The 20,755-nt window shown below is 34.5% G+C and overlaps 2 protein-coding genes across 4 annotated transcripts in view; one reads left to right on the forward strand and one right to left on the reverse strand.

Moving 5' to 3' along the window:
- Positions 1-4,372: 4,372 nt before the first annotated feature.
- Positions 4,373-17,426, reverse strand: LOC144969474 (syntenin-1-like). Its single transcript, XM_078908600.1, is given in 10 exon segments — positions 4,373-7,319; positions 9,986-10,077; positions 10,438-10,609; positions 12,442-12,617; positions 13,007-13,177; positions 15,270-15,310; positions 15,313-15,358; positions 15,361-15,474; positions 15,978-16,081; positions 17,291-17,426. Coding segments are annotated over 9 exon segments (921 nt in total). The 5' UTR covers positions 16,032-16,081; positions 17,291-17,426; the 3' UTR covers positions 4,373-7,264.
- A 226-nt stretch (positions 17,427-17,652) lies between these two features.
- Positions 17,653-20,755, forward strand: part of LOC144969483 (phosphatase and actin regulator 2-like) — a 126,830-nt gene continuing 123,727 nt past the window's right edge. For 2 of the 3 annotated variants that reach the window (XM_078908611.1, XM_078908632.1), the window contains exon 1: positions 17,653-17,787. Coding sequence is in view for 1 of the 3 variants with exons in the window: in XM_078908626.1 (XP_078764752.1) it covers positions 17,670-17,787 (118 nt within the window). In the remaining 2 variants the exon portion in view is untranslated. The remainder of the gene's footprint in view (positions 17,788-20,755) is intronic. The other variant, XM_078908626.1, reaches the window with a different exon arrangement.

The following is a 20,755-nucleotide window of genomic DNA, read 5'->3' on the forward strand; positions in this document are numbered from 1 at the left end:
TTTGTTGATTTCGAAGTTATTTCTGTCATTGATGTTGGAGATGAGTCGAGTGTGAAGTGGTGAAGACAATCACTATCACCCATGAACAAGAGGTGCTGTTTACAGTCTCAGAGGAGAACGAACATTTGACTGGGCTACCGGTAGGGTCTAATTTATCACCTTATGGTATGTAATGTCACTTTATTTATTGATATCTTCTATTGTCGTGGATTGATGGAGTGAGGTTTTTTTTTATCTCCCATGGTGGCCAGGAGGTCATTCTTTCTTACTATGTCTTCTACCGCCAATACCTTTTTTCCCTTTTTCAGGTTTTCCTGGCCCTGGCCATACTCCTTGTTTGAGAGTTAAATAGACAATTGTTTAGTATTAGTTTTAGGAGGTATTTTTCCCGCTTATAAATCATCTGTTATGTATGTACTGTTATAGGTTTTTGTTTTGAATATATCATTATTTTGTAAACAATTTGGAGTGTATTCTTCTTGGTGTTTTACTTTTCAATGTTGCTTTCCGTCTTTGTCTTTGAATGAACTTGGTTTTGTCCTGGCCCTGGCTGGAGTCTTAAGTTGAGAGGGAAACAGTCAAATGTATAGTGTTATTTTTGGGAGATATGTTTTTTCCTACCTTTTAAATTATCTCTCTGTTTTTTAAAATAGAGTTTTGTTTTGAATATTATTTTATAAACATTTGAGTACATTCCTCTTAGTGGGATCGTGTGCTTGTGTCTGGATGAGCACAATTATATTTTGCTATTGTAATCTACTTCTGTTCCTAATTCGAATCAGTCCCCTTTGTCTTAATTTTTCTCTGATGCTATTAATTGTAAATCTAGAATATTTTGATTATCCTATCCTCTTCCTTTTTAATGGCACTGAAATGACCTAAAGTGTATGCAAGCGCTGTTTGTTTATTTGTTTGTTTGTCTTTAAGGGTTTTACAACGAATGCATACACGCCAGTAAAAAGGAAAAGATTGGGATAGTAAAAAATTCCAGAACTACAATTAAGGCACCCAAGAAAAGGTGAAACAAAGGGGAATTGGTTCAAATAGGAAACGGATGTTGGTTTCAAGATCACAGTATCAAAGTCTAATCCAGACACAAGTACAGGTCCCCACTAAGAGGAACACAGTCAAATGTTTACATATCATATGTTAAAAATGAAAAATAACAATACATAACAGAGAGATGATTTACAAGGAAAAACATATTATCTTCCAAAACTATTACTATAAATTCTACTGTTTCCCTCCCAAGAACCCGGCCATGGTCAGGACAAAAAAAAACTAAGCTAATCTCATTCCAAGACAAAACCAGGAAGTAATTTGGAAAACCGATATGGGGGATAGAAGATACAGTAAGTGCCTCCCTGCCCACTGTGGTCAGGAACCCCACCCAGGCAAGCACTGTAAAACAATAAAAACGAAACAGTCCTTGATTGAGATGACCCTTTTTGTTGTTGTCAGGCCCCTGCTTAGTTCTTATTCTCGAGAAAGATATTCAGAATAATTTATGTACATGTATAAGACGATTTCTTTTAAATCATTTATTATTAATTTGATTGTTTATAAAAAAAAATCCTCAGTGTGTCTCCCTGTGCAAGACTTTGTGTGGTCCCCGTACTGGACACTCACAGAAGACTACTGCTAGAATCGAACTCTCTTCTTTCTTGAATTCGTCTCCTTTATCCTATTTTGATATTGACTGCAAACAAACCCTCACTCATATCCAACCTTCACTATCATGATAAAAAGAGTTCAGTCCAAGAACAGAAATGAACCCAGCCACATCAATTATACCTGTGGATCGGTGGCTGAGCGGTACAGCCTCATGTTGCATGGGGCAGCATGGCTCAGAGGTACGGTCTTTGCTTCATACCCGAAAGGTACCAAGTTCGAATACCCGCTGCGCTGTGTGACCTTGAGCAAGTCACCTCGCCCTAGCTCAGTTTGCAGCACTGCACTGCAGCTGACTTCTGGGTTACTCCAGTCTTCCTTTGGAGTAGACCCAAAAGACAAATTTCCCCTATAGTATAGGATGAATAAAGGGAATTTTATTTTATTTATTTTTATTTTTTAAAAGTCAAGTTAAGTGTAGTCAGTGGCTGGATGGCTGACAGTGATCATGGAAAATTCTGGACCCAACATTGTGTCCTTATAGAAGGCACTTTACACACATTAGCCCACTTGACTACGATGTGAATGAATACTTTGGCTACAAACATATGTATTGTATAGATAGATACACATTTCTGCACAAACAAGGCCTCGTTCCACGGAAAAACGAAATATGGTTTGTTTGCTTTACTAACCTATATTATTTTGATACAAATACACACAAAAAAAGAGGAAATAAAAGTCTCTTCACTTGCACGTTATAAATTTTTATTTAACAACTTTGAGAAAAAAAAGTTTTGCATAAATAGACTCGAGATGATTCTAAGAAGTATGTTTTCACTAAAAGTCAAAAGTTTTCAACAAATATATGAAAGTATGAAAGGTGCCACATGAAACACAGTACCGTTACCATGGAATCCTAATAAAGCCACTGGACCAGAAAGATTGGTTGACTTTATCCATTATGAATGGAATACACTTAGATAAAGAACAGAAAATTTGGGGGGGAACCAACAAGAGGTGTTGACTTTAAGCAGAAGTTGACTGTAAAAGTGTTGACTTTAAGCAGAAGTTGACTGTAAAAGTGTTGACTTTAAGCAGAAGTTGACTGTAAAAGTGTTGACTTTATGCGGATTCCACTGTATATTATAGAACGGATATTATAGATCAATTGGCTTCAACAGTCATGACGTCACTTCCCTCGTAATGACGCGAAGTAACTTAGCAACTGGCTCTAAACTATCGGAACAATGGCGGACGCCCTTATGAAATATTTCTCCGACGAGCATAAAAGTGTATCCAGAGGAGAAAAACATTATAAATCTGATCATGTTTTGACTTTTACACATTCTGATCACAAGCCATATGAAAAGTTCTGGCCAGCATGAAGAAGAAAAAGTACAAAAGTGCAGAACCACGATGGCCGCCGTTGCTGGGCGACGTGACATCAGACTATTGAATCCAATTACCTCTACATTTAAGTCATAAGCAACAGATTAAAATTTTCATATTTTATTGAAACATTAACAAGATCTTAAAAATCTTGTATAAAAGTGCTTGTTGAAATGGAAATTGAATTTGCAACTCTCTCGCCCAGAAGGTACATCACAATACAAATGTGAGGCAAAGGGATTATTGTTTCTCGTTTAGATTATATTCCAACCATCCTTAACTCACTCAATCCTAGAGATTTTTGCTACTTTTCAAAATTGGAAAAAAAATGTATTAAAAATGAGCCTGTACATAGATATTTTTATTTAACTACCATTAACATGTAAAATCTAAAAACATTGGCTTTGATACTAGTAGGCCTATAATTTGTCTCAGAAAAATGTAATAAATAGGCATGGGGTAAAAGTAACCCCGGGTAAACTACGGATATAGTCGGGGTTAGGGTTGAGTGAGTTAATACCACTTCCTTTTAATAAGTCTACAGAAAATGGAATTAAGAACATAACTTTAATAATTTCTCCTCCTCCTCTTCTTCTTCCTCCTCCTTTGTTAACCCTACAGCTGCCAAGACTGATTTCAGTCGATTCATTGTATGACTTTTATCAGGATATGTCTGCCGTTTCCATCATTTTCAGCAAGAGATTATTAACTGTGCTGACTCTAGCCTCTGGAGAAGATCGAGTCGCATCACAGTTACAAATCTCTTGCAGAAAGCAATGGAAATAAAAGTACATATATGTATATCCTGGCAAAAGTTTTGTTTTATTTTTGTTTCTTGTTTTTTTTTTGTTTTGTTTTTTTGTCTTTGAGTGAAATCGGCCCTGTCAACATAGGGTTAAAAACAAAAACAGAATAAATAAATAAAATTACTGAGTTTTCCTTTTTGTCTCAATAAAAAAAAGGGAACAGATTTGTTTTTTTTTAAATCAGTCTAGGATGGAGTACAATGGCAAATAAGTATTTTCCAAATGTACACCTTGCATTGTCCACCAGACCAATTTTAACTTTTGTCCAGTACGTTTTATTTTATTTTTTTAAAAGTAAATATACAGAAGTCTTACAAAAAATATGGCGAATTTGAAAAAAAAAAGCTGAAATTTCTGTTCATTTACATTAAAGCCAAAATGAACATTGGTTTGTATATATACAATGACAAAATTGCTGGTTATACATAGTGTTATCACATCAGAATTCAGGATATGATTGTCTATCACCTGTTAAAAGCATCTTTGCATTGAAAACAAAGGGATGATCAACAAAAACATGACCTTTTAAAACAGTTTAACATGAAATCAATAGTTTTTTGGGGTTTTTTTCAAACTTGATATTTTGTTTAATTTAAAGACATATTGAACTGAATATGTTAAAATATTGTGGGTTCTTCTATATTTTTTTTTACAAATCTCGTTGTAAGACATGACGTTAACAACTCTTGAATGGATGTAATGTAAACATGTTTTAATCCCATCAATTCCACGATGCCTATAATAGGGGATAGTTTACAGAGCAATGGAACACAAGTCATTTAGACCAGAGTGTACAACAATATAATGTGACCAAGTCACTTTGATTAATATTAATAAAACAATTGTATCACACCATTTAATAAAGTAATGACAATGACAAACATTTTTTTTTTCATGAACCAAATAACAGTAAAGATTTAAGGCCTGCCAATTAAAGCAGTACCGGTATACATCAAATTATTTTTTATTAACCCATAGAGGCCCGCTTCCCCTGGAGTCGCCCGCGACTGTTGAGGCCCGCATCGCCCGTCATCGCCCGCAGCCCCCGAGAAAAAACGGATCATGTTTACTTTGTTATTGCAACGAATCACTTCGTTTTATTCTAAACCGGAAACGTCGTAAACGTAATGCGATCGTTCTATTTCCGTTTCGTTTTTACCGCACGTTTATATCGTTGATAACAAGTGAGTAATCGAATTCAGAAAATGGCATTCCCGTACGTTGCGTGGCGCTAGAAATGATGTTTTGGAGAGTGGTGTGGACGATGAAGAGGATTTTGGAAATGAAAGCGATATCGAACTAGAAAGAGAAGATGTAAACGATGGTGGGGATGGACAAGACAAGGCGTTAGCACCCGATCAAGGTGATTCGGACACTGAATCGGAGTCCGAGATTGACGAAAATGACGGGAATGGGGTGCGGGGAACGAGTTTTTTTTTTTTTAATACTTTTTTCCCAATTTATTGAAATCAAAACATGTCATGTTATATATCATTCGAAAGCAAATTTATCTGGCTATAAAAAGGAATTAAAATTATAATTTTATGTCATTTGGTTCTCGTTTAATAATTTTTTAACTTTGTGTTGGTATTTTTTTGTTAAGAGTTATGCCCCTTACACTGGGCCACGGGGAATTTTTTTTAGTAAACACCGGGCCTCTATGGGTTAATCAAGCCAAATTTGTCCTCATTCAGATAATTGTGAGGCTGGCTGCGAGATATGAGCCAAAATCGAAGATAAGTGTTTCCCATAGCAATAAATTTTATTCAGAAAAAAATACATAACTTGGGTTCTAATAGACATAGAAAGAAAATTTAAAGTGGTAAATGATCAGAAAGATGTGGTCTACACCACTGCATATATATATATATATATAAAACTGAATTTATGAAATTCGTGCATCTTTCCGGGTTTTCTCAGCCAGCCACACTATTATTAGAAACAAAAATTTTGGTATAAAATTGATGATGAAATTGTTATTTTTAAAAAGAAAATGGACATCTGGCCTGTACGAACTAAATTAAATCAATTATAAAAGCATTTTAAAGTAAGGCAAGGCAAAAACAAATCATACTTTTTTGACTTATAGATGTACTTGAAATTCGGATTATCTCTTTGAGAGCATACGGATATTTATAAATCGCTCCCTGCTGCAGGTCTATGATGTTGATGAGAGTTGATTTCAATGAAAAGAAAAAATAAAGAAAACTGAGAGGCAGCTAGATTATTATGCAACAGGAATATTGTTTGCGTCGATATTTTGTAAAATCAAATCTTGCTCCAAAAATAAAAGAACGCCATTTGCCTTGATTATTGACATAATATATTCATATTCTGGAACAGAATTTATTCCTTTTTAAAACAATTCAAGAGGATAATCTTGCCTTGCCACACGCCTCACTTGTTTGTAGGTAACTTTATCTGAAGACTTTATCAAAACAAGAAAATACTGCCAAATATGCAGTAGTAGAAATAAGAGCACATAGCACTGTTAATTTTAAAATAGCACAAAACAAAATCCTGTTTTGGAATATGATTTGACTTCAATATCGAACTAATACTACACTACACAGACAAAACACCCATTTTTCTTTTCAAGACTGTGACTCATTAATAAGTTAGAAATTATTGCATTAAAAAGGCCCCCCAAAAAGTTATCTTTGCACAATATTCAAATATGAAATAAAAATGGCAAAAATACCAATTTTGGAGCAATTGGTTAATAAAGAAACTGGATTACACCAAATAATGGATACAACTCATATTATGACACATAAACAAAAGCGAGAAAGAACAGGCTTTCATTTGATACAACTTTCAAGGCTAAAAAATAAGGTTTTTTACTTCAATTTTATATTTTAACTCCCTCAAACACAACTGAAAGTTATATGAAGACAACAATTATTTTGGGCTGTCATTTTGGACCTCATCACTGCGCACAAATTTAATTATATCATCTTTCTTTTATTCCCTATAAAAAAATTAAACATACTATTATAATTGCAGTTATGTTGAGCAAACATTTTTGATAAATCTAAAATAAATATTGTGTCATTTTAAATAAATATTGTGACTTGTAATTGATATAATTATTTAATAAATTGTTCTATTCAAATAACTGGACTTACTTTCCTGTATTGTTTATTTATCAATGTTTCCTCAAAAATATAAAGTTATAAAGTGATCTCCGCCAGTACGGCCTCAATTTAATCAAAACAATTCCACATATTTTTAGTATTCAATAAATTTGTCAACAACGGATAATTTAATACAAAAGGTCTTGAGCCAGAAAGAGTTGGTCAAAGTCAATAGAAGATCACATCAAGTACTTAGAATACAAAATTTACAGACATCCTCATGAGTGACATCGAAAGGATTCACCGATTGAAGTCTGTTCCAGATTCACAGATTGGTGGGATTTGTCTCAGTACAAGAAGTACGATGACCATTACTGCTTACAAATCTGGAATTGAATGGTCCATTAGACTTTTGATGATGCTGTTTCCCATGCTGAAAAATAATACAAAAATATGTATGAGAACAGAAATATTTCGAAAAGTAATATCACTATTTTTTTAACAAACTAAAACAAGGAATCAATATACCTTACATGTCTTAAATGAAATCATATTTTCAACAAAGACAGACAAATCATATCAAAATGCAAATGTAGGCTGAGAGATTGAGGAAAGATATTTTGCTTATTATATAACTCTTTTAAGAGTTTTATGGTGCTTTTGATACATGTAGGTCAGTTCAGTGTCAGAAAAAAATGAAGAATATGGGGTGGTAAAATAATTCCAGATTTACACTTAAAAGGACATGGGAAAAAGTAAGAGAAAGGGAAATAGTTCAAGGAACAGATTTAGATTTCAAGAGCAAACTGTCAATGTGCATAGTTAAGTTTGAGATCATCTAAAAGTCTCATCCAGACACAAGCACAGGATCCTACTCAAATGCTTACAATTCTTTTTATATTCAAAAAAATAAATATACAACTACATAACAAACATATGATTTACAAGGATAAAAAAATACCATCTCCCAAAAACGATAACGATACATTTGACTGTTTCCCTCCAGCCACGGATTCTGGGCAAGACAAGACAATATAAGTAAGAAATCTCATTCCAAGACAAAGGCAGAAAGCAAGTTGGAAAACAGATATAGGGGAGTAAAAGATGCAACATTTGACCTCCCTTTCCACTATGGGAGGACAAAAGACCCTACCCAGACCCTTCAAGATTGTTATTCCCTTCTAAGAGAAAGAGAAATCGACAAGTATAAATGTTTGAAATCTAATCTGAGGAAAAACCGCGTCAAAATATACTCAGCAAAATAAGAGCAATATTATAAATTCACGTTATTTGCATTTTTTTAAAAAGCAGTAGCATATCATTATATATCAAATTAAAAGACATTTTAAAATCTTTATGAACGTATTCACGGCTTAGAAAAATCAACTTTTACTAATTGATGTTGCATTGCAAAGGATAATTCTGTCCATGGTTGTGATAACTTTTGCAGTTCAAGGGGGTGCTCCTATCTCTAGCCAAGTTGTCGAATTTAGCCATATACAACACATAGCTAGCATTCTTTGGTATGAGTTGAACTCACAGAATATGTTAAAGTCATGTTGTGTTTCTTTCGCTGGTTTGAAAATGTCATATTACTATTACTACAACTCAATAACTAGAGTAAAGAGTATGAGCAATTCAGTTCATTTGTAATTTCATCCATCTTATTACAATAAGCACTTATTAATTGCCTTGAGTCCGGAGTAAATACCTTCACATATAATAAACCACCACTGATCTTTGCATTTGCAGAGCAGCAATCAAATTTACACAACAGGATCCCTAAGAATGCAGTAGCTAATATATTGTGCTTTTTAAAAGCTTGTAATTTGTCATTATATTGATGAAGATATTACAAAGATGCTTGTTAATTCGTTTATTACTAGCAGATTAGATTATTGCAATTCCCTTCTCATTGGCTGTCAAAGTAGATTAATTCATCAACTACAAAAAATTCAAAATAAAGCGGCTAGACTGATAAAATTAACGAAAAAAAGAGATCATATAACACCAGTTCTCCAGGAATTGCACTGGCTTCCTGTGACGTATAGGATAGAATTAAAAATATTGTGCTATGCTTTTAGATGTCTGGATGGATTGGCTCCTGAATATTTGCAGGAACTGATTAAAAAATATGAACCCACTCGAAATCTAAGATCATCTCAGTCCCAACTTCTAAAAGTTACCACCTCAAAATCCACTTTCGGTGAAAAAGCCTTTTCATTCATAGCTCCACGCCTATGGAACGCACTTAGTCCTCGGACAAAGTCCTGTGAAAACTTATCATCTTTCAGGAAATGTCTGAAGACTGAGTTGTTCCGCGAGGCTTATTTTTCATGAAATGGATGTTGCTTTGATTCTGTTTTTTGTATGCATGCTTATTATGTATCATGTAGTGTCGTGATTTTTAATTTTGTTGTTTTTAAACATTTTTATTTTTATTGTTATTATGTAAAGCGCCGCAGAGCACGATTAACGTGGATATTTAGGCGCTATATAAATTCATTATTTACTATTTACTATGTAAGTGGGGTTTGTTTTTATGCTCAGCAATATAGCCTACTAATATGTTTTTAAATTCTGAAGAAGAATATTGAGAATTAGATGAGTTTTAAAATGAAGAAAATATCAAAAGGACTAGAAAACGACTCTCCAATATCAACTGGATAATCAAATTGTGAATACAAAAGAACATCAATGACCACTAAAGATAATTTTTGTCCAAATGAGAACAAATAACAAAAACACTCAATCTTTGACAAATCACCTGACTTGTTCAGGCAAATCTACTCCACAGTAGTCAAATCATCTCTCAAAGTAATCAGTAGCCTTATACACCATGGTCAAGTGAGTCACTCTGACTCTGACAAATCGACTAAAAATAGAGTAGCACAATATCATCCATCAGCTGTTATCTATATAGGTCATATCAAATGCACTTGAAGTACCTATCTGATTTTACGTCAGTTTGAAACAATAGATAAGAAAGAAGGATTGACTTTATCAACATGTAGAAGACATTTTAAACAGGTCTAGATGTTTAGCTGCAGATCAGATAAAATGGTTGGATAAAAAAAAGTTAGTGATAAAAGTTATTACCATTTGACGATGTGTTCGTAGATGAATTTAGGCATTATTGTAACAGTTATTGTCCTTCCATTTGCATCAATTATTTCTCCAATTTCTTTGTCCTGAATGGGGAAGAAAAAAAAAAAGAATTATACAATTGTTTATTCAAAATAGCAAAAAAATTTAAAGCTTAAATATGAACTTTTAAAAAATATTTAATTTTTAACAGATGCTCCTTGCTACTCTCATAATTGACATGAACATATATAGTTGATCAATAGAATTGAAATAATATTCTTTGTAGAGCAAGTGAAGTTTTCATAAATTAATTCTTCAGATGTTCCCTAATCAACTCTAATGTTTAGAAGAAATAAATAAATTTATAAATAATTATAAAATAATTTTAAAAGAAAAGACCAAACACAATAATTTATGAACAAATAGTAAAAATGGTTGAGAAAGACTAAGTTGATTCTCCTCACCTTCATACCAACAACATTCTGTCCTCCAACCTCAATCAACTGATGATCAGTGAGAATGCCATTTCTGGCAGCTGATGAATCTTTGACAATTGATTTGATGAGACCATTCTTGAAGACAAATCCAACGTAACCATTGCTGTCTTTCTGCATTGTGATTGTGCGCTCAAATGGTCTGAGGAATGATTTTGATACAAATTAGTCCAAACTAAACAAATAACATTCATATAATTCTAAATATGACATTGGTGACTCAACAATTCTGTGTTGTGTCTTGCACCAAAATCAAGCCATATTGAAGGTGACTAGACGGGTGACAATGATCACAAAACTCAGACCCTGGTATTGTATATTTGAGTGAGGCATTTTAAAAACATTAGTCTATTCAACTCGGAAGTAAATCAGTATCAGGCTAGTCGAAAAGAAAATGTGAAAATGCCTTATAAGCATCGTGTCTTATCCTACATGCCAAAAATTTGCTGTTGGTTTGGGACTCTTTCTAGTAAAATACGTTTAAGTACATTTAGTGGATTCTGCACTAAATAAATTTCGAAGAAGCGGTGTTGGGACTGTTATAACTAAGTACCCGTGTGACTTTTTCTAGGTGCAACATGTGGTAGAATCACAATACATAATAGATATGACCTGAACGCAATGCATGGGAGTGCCCACTTTGCCTATAATCAGCTCCTCCATACGATCTACTTTCCCTATTACAGGAATTTTCAATTCATAATCTCATAGTATGAATAATCTCTGTAATCAAGGGGTCTGAGGTTCGTACCCAGTTGAGCAGGCTGATATTTTAGGATATTTTTTTCCTTATATTTTTCTCTCTGCTTTGTCTGGCACTGTTTCATACACACTTTTTCAGGCCTTTATCTTACACCAGCGCTGCTCCTAATGTGTCACGTTGAATAATCTTTTTTATGTTTTTAAGGGTTTTACGGCGCGTGCAACACATTTAGGTTATATCAGCGCCAGTAAAAAGGAAGAAAATGGTATAGTAAAAAGTTCTAGAATTACAATTAAAGCACCCAAGAAAAAGTAAGACAAAGGGGAACTGAGAACAAATAGGGATCAGATGTAGATTCCAAGAGCATACCACCAATGTACTTAGTTTGAAATCACCTACAAGTCTCATCCAGACACAAGCACAAAATCCAACAAAGAGGAACACACTCAAATGCTTACATATACATTCAAAATAAAATAATACATAACAGAGAGATGATTTACAAGGAAAAAAATATCATCTCCCAAAACAACTGAACCAATGCATTGACTTTGTTTCCCCTCCACTAGATTCTACTTTCCTAGACAGAACAATCCATAATCTCATGTCGATAATCAGACAAGTCTAGTTGATACCAGTATAAGGTGATATTAGAACCTTATTCCTCTCCCTGCCCTGCTACTGTGTATTCAGGATCCCACGCTGCTCCATGACGTTGAATAATCTCATAGTATCTAGTATCAAACCACACTATAATTCAATGAACAATTCCATTCTTAACTCAGATTTTGACTTTTTTTATTTTTAAAAAAAAGCCACACTCCCAAGTCTCCTCTATCTTCAGAGAAAAAAATGAAAAAGTTCATTTTCATTGTCAAGTGGGCCATTCATTAATTTATCGATGAACAAAATAAATATTGAAAAATGCATTTCTATCGAAAGGTTATTCTCTTTTCTTTTCTTTTTTTTTTTTCTCTGCTAAGATTTCCTTTTCCTTCAAAAAGAAGGAATAAGGAAAAGGAGAAAAGAAGCCCTATCTTAAGGTGATATGACAAAAAATGAAATGGATATTTGGTTTCAATATGGCCTGCTATGGAAATAAATAAAGCATTGTGAAGCGCACCACGCATAGTGAATCAGAATATATACACTATAAAAATGTTAGTAATCTTTAAAAAAGGAAAAACAAAATTAATTGCACATTGAGGAAACAGTAAATATCTCCTATCCAGTTTTCTATTTCTTTCCCAAAGGTAACAAACAAATTATACCTGTCTCTCACAGCAAGTTCAATCCTTTGACCATCTGCCTTCTTGAAAAAGTTGTGAGCCTTGTCATTGTTCCAGCCAGCCACTGTCTGGCCATTAATTTGCAAGATTTGGTCTCCAAAACGAAGTCCTGCCATTGCAGCTGGTAATCCTTTCTGAACAAAAGCTACGAAAAGACCCTGAAGATTTTGGATAAAATTTTAAAATATATTTATTAGATTAACCCGTTGACATCAGGATTAGATTTTGAGAGAACAAATATTTTCCCACAATGAATCAAATTTAAGGGTTTTTCGCTTTATCCCAAAAATTTTTATTTTTTTAAAATTATTTTTTAAAAATTAAAGTTTCAACTAAATAATCATATTACTGTATTTATATAATCAATTTGCCCTTTAGAAAGCCTTCTTTCAAACAGTCACAACAATTATCACACTCAAGTTATACTCAAATTTACATCATAAATTTCGTATAAAATTACAATTTTAAAAAATGTTCAAGTCCACTCCCGAGATCAGTGTGCGGGTGAAGATGAATTTTTCTGTGATAAAACTCTGTAAACACTTACATTATTGACATGTCGGATACGCAGTCCAATCTTCCCATTTTGATCCTTACAGACAACAACTTGTCTAATGCCTGATTTGATTTCAGCTCTTGCAAGGCCAAGGTTATTTCCAGTCACAGGAGCAACCTGAGTCTGTCCTGACTGTGTAGCTCTCAGTCCGACTTGTAGACCCTTGACAAAAACAAACAAAAATGGTTAAATTCCTTAACTCTTTCTTTACCAAACATTTTCAATGTTTTTACCAAAATGCCAGCCATGCCTTCCTTAACACAAAATGGAAATTTAAACTACCTAAAAAACTAAAATAAAATGTAAACCAAAAAAATTTTTTGATGGAACAATCATTCTTGATCTTTTGAACTGATCCCCAGATTTCATCAAGTAAGTTTTTGTGGTGTAGCTTCATATGAGAGGGGTTTGTTGTGGATAGAACAATGTTCACTGGTTCATTGGGCTGCTCACTATCATTCTCTGTATTTTGTGATTGAAAGAAGTAAAAAAAATAAGCTTTATATGTCAAGATCCACAACTGTGTAATACTTTAAGGCAAGTAAATCAGAATTTAACATGTGCAATGCGGACAAGATCATTTCACCTCAAAGCCAAAATGACATCTACATGTTTAACATTATTAAAAACATAAAATTCAAAAAGGAAAAGTCATTTAAATCCACTTGCGTGTTCAAATTCTTTTATTTTTGGTGAGTAAAATCAATATTATCCAAAGAATTTTAATGAATCTTGTATTATATGAAATATTAAAAAAATTAAATGAAGCTATTTTAAAATACTCCAGTCAGCCAAAATGTTTTCACGGATAACCAATGGCCTTAAAACAATTGCATGACCAAAACTTTTCATGGTCGACTTCATACCAATTGATTCAACTTTTGATCTTTGTTTTGTTTACTTATAAGTTTTTTGGAAATCAGAGAACATGCGACATTACAAGAATCAATGAGCAAAAGAGAATGGTCAGAAGAAGGAGGGCACGAGACGGAGGAAGAGAAAGAGCCGAGACGAATGGGAAATGAATGACGTGAGCAGTGGAAGAACGAGGTTAGGGGTGGAGATGAGTTGGCGTCATATAGATATCGTATGACGCGGTGTGTTGAATAATTAGTCAGTCATGATGATGAGGTGAGAAAAACCTAATGATGTAGGAACAATTGAAATAAACAAAGTAATATGGTTGTCTCTTGAGTAGTAAAGAATGAGTATTTTATAAATCTATAGTAAAGTCGTAGATAAATAAATAAAGTATGTAAAAAATAAGATGTGGTAAAATTACCCAAAAGCATTAGTGAAAATCAAATTTATTATTCGGTAAAAATGCTTACCAACGATTATTATGAAAAAGACCAATACAGCTTTTTCACCAGCTTCAACTAAAGCAATGTCACTTGTCAATATGACTGAGAATTTTGCTCACTTGATTTAGTTTAAATTTTAACTTTTGTAGGCGGCTAACCCAATTTAATGTGTTAAATCCTTGCAATCAAAAAGAGTAAATGAACAGACGACGGGCAGTCAAAAGACCTCTTGTATCTGGCCCCTGGAAATTATCTCTCACGACTTACGACAACTTAGATGGTTATTCACAATTCTCTACATGAATGACCCCTTAGGCAGTTCTATCAAAAAGTTAACAGAATTATTTACGCTATTTTCTTGCAAAAAGACAAATAAAAGATAAACGTTGTGCGCACTCAGAAAGAAAATTAAATTCTCGAAGTTAATCAATCTCTTTACTTACAATAAAATTGATACCTCGAATGACAAAATCGACCCACAAATAAGGGAGTTATAAATTATTCATAATATTTTTAAAAGTTTACAATAATGGTCTTCAAAGTCATTTTTCATCACCAAAGTCGTAATTTTTTACCGATTTTTTACCAAACAAAGTGCAATGTCAATGATTTTCACCCGCAAATAAAATAGGATTTAAATCGCAATTTCTGAAACGTATTTTCTTTTCTGTCGGCAAATTTATAAAAATCAAAGCTGAAAACACCCTGCGGCAGTGACAGGGCCTGTCATTTCCTTCACAACGATTGGATTTTACTTACTGAGGCCGGTCTTGACTACCCCGCCCATGAATATTATGCCGTTGTCGGTTTTTGTCGGGTTGAATCTTAAAGAGTTAACCAAAGTTGATTTATTTACTTATAATACTTATAACAAAAATGGGAAAATCTTTAAACTTATCCCTTTAAAAAAAAAATAAAATTAATCTAACAAAAAAAATAAACTATCTTACTTGTGATGGAACAACTTGCATTTCTTGCATCATTTGTGGGTGAACTGCATCCCCATGTATTCATCGAGAGTTGGGTAGAGTGTGCTAGACCCTTGTGGCTGTGGGGCGGCTTCATATGGAGGGGAGTTTGTTGTGGATAGACCAATGGTGCACTGGGTTGGCTTGGGGCTGCTCCAGCTATAGCATTCTCATGGGTATGTTGTGCCTGAAATTAAAAAAAATAAATAAATAAAAAAAAATTGAGCTTTTATATAGCGCAATATCCACTAAATGTGCTCAAAGTGCTTTACAAGAGGTCCCTGGTAAACAGCAACATTTAACATGTAGGACGGGACATGCCGGGACATGAGAATTTCATAACTTTATTACAAATAATTACCTCATACAACAAATGAATACACATGTGACAAATTATTTCAAATCAAATAAAATTCAATGAGTGGGAATGTCATTTAAATTGCCACTGCGAATTTTCCAAATTTCATACTGTTAAAGATTGGTTCTGATGCAAAAAATCAATATTTCAATGAATTTTAATTGGATGTTGTAGTAATATTGTGGGGAGAAAATCAAATCAAATTTAAACCATGGCCACAGCTGAGATTTTTTAAAAACTTTACGCCCCAGTCAGCCAAAACTGTTATTGCACCCTTGGGAACTGGGCACGTATCAAAATTAACAATTTGCATGACATTCTAAAATTCTTACCCTCTGCAGCTGGTCGACTTTCATATCTTCTAGACTTGGATATAAGGCAGACATTTTTGATGCTTTGTTGTGTTATTACGTTAATAAACACTAGTTTCAAATATCTGGGGAGAATACAGAGAATATGGCAAAAGAAAAACGAATTACAAGGGATATAGTCAAATGAGAAAAAAGAGAAAATGAAAGAAAGAAAAAGAGAGAGAGAGAGAGAGAGAGAGAGAAGAGAGAGAGAGAGAGAGAGAGAGAAAGAGAGAGAGAGAGAGAGAGAGAGAGAGAGAGAGAGAGAGAGAGAGAGAGAGAGAGAGAGAGAGAGAGAGAAAAGAAAGTGTGATGACTGTGTTGAGGTGGTGTTAGGATTGATGGTTTGTTGCTGGTTGTAGTAGTGATAGATAGTAGTTATGATGCTGCGGTGGCTGTTGTAATAGTGGTAGTAGTCATGATGATGATGGTGATGATAAGGATACACTAGTGATGATAGTAAGAGCAACAATTGATAATATTATTAATCATAAATAATATGGTTGTGGCTGTAGTAATGTTAGTAAAGATGATGATGTATTGGTGGTTTTAGTAGTAGTATCTAGTAGTAGTAGTAGTAGTAGTAGTAGTAGTAGTAGTAGTAGTAGTAGTAGTAGTAGAAGTAGTAATAGTAGTAGTGGTGGTGGTGAAAATTGCTTACCAAGATATCACTGTACAGTGAAAATAGCCTACCACAATAATTATTATCACCCTACGGTGAAAATCGCCTACCAAGATATCACCTTACAATGAAAATAGCATCTATCAATACCAAGCTATTTTCACCCAGCTTCCAAAACTAAAAGCAATGTTCAGTTGACTCAATTATGAAACTGAAACTCATTGTGCTCGGACTTGAAGCTGTTCAGGTTTGAAATCACGTTAACTGGTGTTGTGAGTCGGCTAACCAGGATGTTAATGTAAGTTGAAAGTAAAACGCTGCCAAAGTAAAAAGAGAGAATGGAAACAGACCCAGACTCAGAGGCAGTCAAAAATGACAACATTCTCTGAATCTTGGCCTGGAAACTGGGTATCATCTCACGACTCACGTCACAAACAAATTAATTAAGGTTACGTCACAATTCCCTCTGACATTGCTTAAATTTACCACCTATAGAAGTCATTAGTTTCTTACAAATTAAAGCTTTAAGTCAGGGATGGGAAGGGGTGTTGACAGCTTCAAGTTCCTAGAAATCCTTGCAAAAACAACGAACAACATGAGAAAGAAAGAGAGTAAACAAGTGATGACAATGACAACACTAGAACTTAGGAACGAAAAATTTAGAAATTCTTACCGATCAATAATAATCAATCAATGCTGTATTCTTAATGAAATGAACTTATAAGTAACTGTGGATGCCTTTAAATGTCTCTTTCACAATCGATTTGCTCAACGTCACTTGACAAGGATTTTTTCCTTGACTATTTATAGACTGCTATCAGAAAACATTACTGACGTCATTGTCATATGGTCTTGACATCATCACAGTTAATTTCGCAAATGTTATTCGAAAATAAATATGATTATTTAAACTTTACTATCGATAAAGGTTATGTTTTATATCATATATAATATACATTTTAAAATTCTTAATTTTTAATCATAATTAGGAAATCAATGAAAACCACTGTCAATGACCTCGTATCTCCGGAAGTCAACACTACAGATAGAAAATGGCTGAATTAGGCACCAAAACAGATGCCGAATCAGAATTTCTTCCTGTCAGACAAAGAAGTAATAGTGATCCCAAACCTTCTGTTGAACCTCTTTCTTCTCGGTCAGGAAATCAGGGTAGGAATTAGAATTTAAAATCTCATTTGTTTTTTCATATTGTTTATTAATGAACACACCTTAAATGGATCTTTCTGTGGGAGGGTGAGGCCGAGCAAAAACATCAACTTCAACGGTGGAATAAAAATTTCAATTGTTTCTGTTTAATTTAAAAACTAAAAAGTCCTTCCACTTTCTTTGTAATTGTCGGATGACAGATCAGTAATCTTACCAAATATTTCAGATATAATACACTTATTGAATTCCAAGGTGAAGAAAGGAGTCACCTCTAGGTTCAGGGACTGTCCATTGTCAGTTTGTTGTGACACTGACACTGTCAGTGACACAGTCACAGATTGACAACGCTGGGACTGTGACTGTGATTATTCTCAGACATGTCTGAGACCAAGAATATTGATTATTGGCAGACACATCAACTTACAATAAATCAGTCGATGGATAGTAGGTTACTACATACACAATTTCCTACACAATATATGCGTCGACATTCATGTGGGTGTCATCATATAGAGAGGTGGGCCTTTGGCCTACCAACCTCCGCTGCACGTCCAACTCGCCTTGAGCATGCATTCACGTAAAATATAAAGATTTTTTTTTTAAACCTACCTCTGTTTCAAAAACTAGCATCTTTCAACTTTCTAAGAAACATTTTGATTTTTCAGAACTTTAGTTCGTTAAAAAATACCGGCCAATCTGACCCGTTGAGTCGAATGAAAACGAAATTTTGTTGTTTACACGGTTCAAAGGAAATGCCGTAAATAAGCTTTCATGGACTTCCTGTGTTGTTTTTACAGTGTCACGTGACTGTTTTGAGAAATTTGTCGTCTGCTACAAATAATTAGACCGGTAGGGGGTAGATATTTTCGTTGGAGCAGAGAAAAAGTGAGTATTATTTCTTGGACTTGTAGAGAGGCCTAGGGTCCACCAGCAGTCAAGTTTATTGAATAAAAGAAAAAACGGCCTTTTTACTGCACTAATGCACCAAATTGCATACCTATCTATGGACACTTTGTTCCGTATCTTTTTCCCAATAAACTTTTTTAAAAACCTGGGGCCAGGGTTGCTAGTTTGGCCTCCTGGTGGCCAAATTTGAGAAATTTGGCCTTTTCCCAAGCCATTTGACCTCCCAAACTTTGGTTTGGCCACTTGACCTCCTGTAACCAACTTTTTGGCTTCCTCTGACTTTCCCCGTTATATCGTTTTACTCTGGTACCGGTAAAACTTATTTTATTTGGCAATCTAAATATCTAAATGCAACACGTGCTAACGCCACAGATTGCATTTGCTAATGCTTCTATATATACGAATTTTCCTTATCCTATCTAAATTGTTTAACAAATCTAAAGAGTTTTCGCGAGGCTAAGGTGGGTTTGGTGGTATTTGGGCTCCTGCCGAGGAATCTGGCCTCTTGCTATAGCTAGTTTGGTCTCTTACTCAAAAATGATCTGGCAACCCTGCCTGGCTAGGCGGTACCTTGATAACAGAAACGATACCCACACGATTTCGCGAGGAATTAATCATGAAAACAATTAGGATATAATTTCAACACAACTTTTGAAATTCATCAAGGATTGTCCATTACCGAATGTTTTTTGATAGAAAACAAATGCATCTTCAAATCTAAACTGCTTTTGACGGTAAGCGGTAAGTTTTTTATTTATTTTTCGGTCCAAACGAATGATTTATCCTGGTATAGAAGCTAAGTATTGGTAACACCGGCGCAGCTCTCTAGTATAGTCGTGGCCGAATTAGTCGTGGCCGAATGGTTAGGTCGTTAATCCGTCTGGGACTTGTTGGAAGCAATGCTGTATGTTCGAAGCCAGGTTCGGCCCCTTTTTTATTTTCCATCTTCTTTCTACAGAGCGTTGCAAATGATAAATGTCCCGCCCACTCCCCCTCCCCCCTTTTTTAAAAAAATATTTTTCTCTCTCTCTCTGTTGGTTCCTTTCTGGTGGCAAATTCATTCCCAGTCCGATCTCAAAAAGTATATTCTAAAAAGAATAAATAATTAAAAAGCAAACAAACAAAATTATTCAGAGAGCGACCAAATAGTCAGATAGAGAAAAGAAAAACAATAAATTTGTTTTAAAAGATAAAAACAACGTAAAGAAAGGTCTACATACACGGTAACTGGGCACCTAGCCTCAGGATCTACGTACACAGTAACCGGTAACTGATTTGCCGCTGCAATACAAGCAATAAAGGATGGGCCTCTCTCTCTCTCTCTCTCTCTCTCTCTCTCTCTCTCTCTCTCTCTCTCTCTCTCTCTCTCTCTCTCTCTCTCTCTCTCTCCCTGTGTGTGTGTGTGTTATTTTAAAAAATCAAACAATACAATTTAACCCATTAAAGGTGAGCTTCAATCTTAATTTAACCTAATGCCTGATCTTAGTCTTAATGTTATCAATAAAAGACAAGCTGTGCGATTATAGCTTAATTGGTGGAAATGATATATTCTGCATTAACAATAGGAAAACTATTATCTGGATGAAAAAAAAAAATCCGTATTACTGTTAAGAGGTTAAAATTGCACACACCACATATCGTAAAGCACCTCTGTATCACCCATTTGATCTACGTCATCAGGCGACTCATTGTTTTTTTCATCTTCCCCTATGCCTATCTTCCCCCATGCCTCCCTCTCTCTCTCTCTCTCTCTCTCTCTCTCTCTCTCTCTCTCTCTCTCTCTCTCTCTACCTCTCTCTCTCTCTCTATCTCTCTCTCTCTCTCCTCTCTCTCTCTCTCTCTCTCTCTCTCTCTCTCTCTCTCTCTCTCTCTCTCTCTCTCTCTTGTTATACCCTCCCCTTTTTATCTCATGGTAAAACGAAAACTTTCTACTTGGTTTGCAAATACATGTAGGATTTGTCTCTCACTAGGCCTAGGCTAATGACATCGGGTAGTGGGTGTCTAATATTACCAAATTATAGATTCTCTGTTTGACCAATTTAATCAGGCATTTGGCCGTCTGCTT

This window comes from Berghia stephanieae, chromosome 1 (assembly GCF_034508935.2).
Source record: "Berghia stephanieae isolate SIO BIC M18660-M18661 chromosome 1, UCSD_Bste_1.3, whole genome shotgun sequence".
NCBI classification, from domain to species: domain Eukaryota; kingdom Metazoa; phylum Mollusca; class Gastropoda; order Nudibranchia; family Aeolidiidae; genus Berghia; species Berghia stephanieae.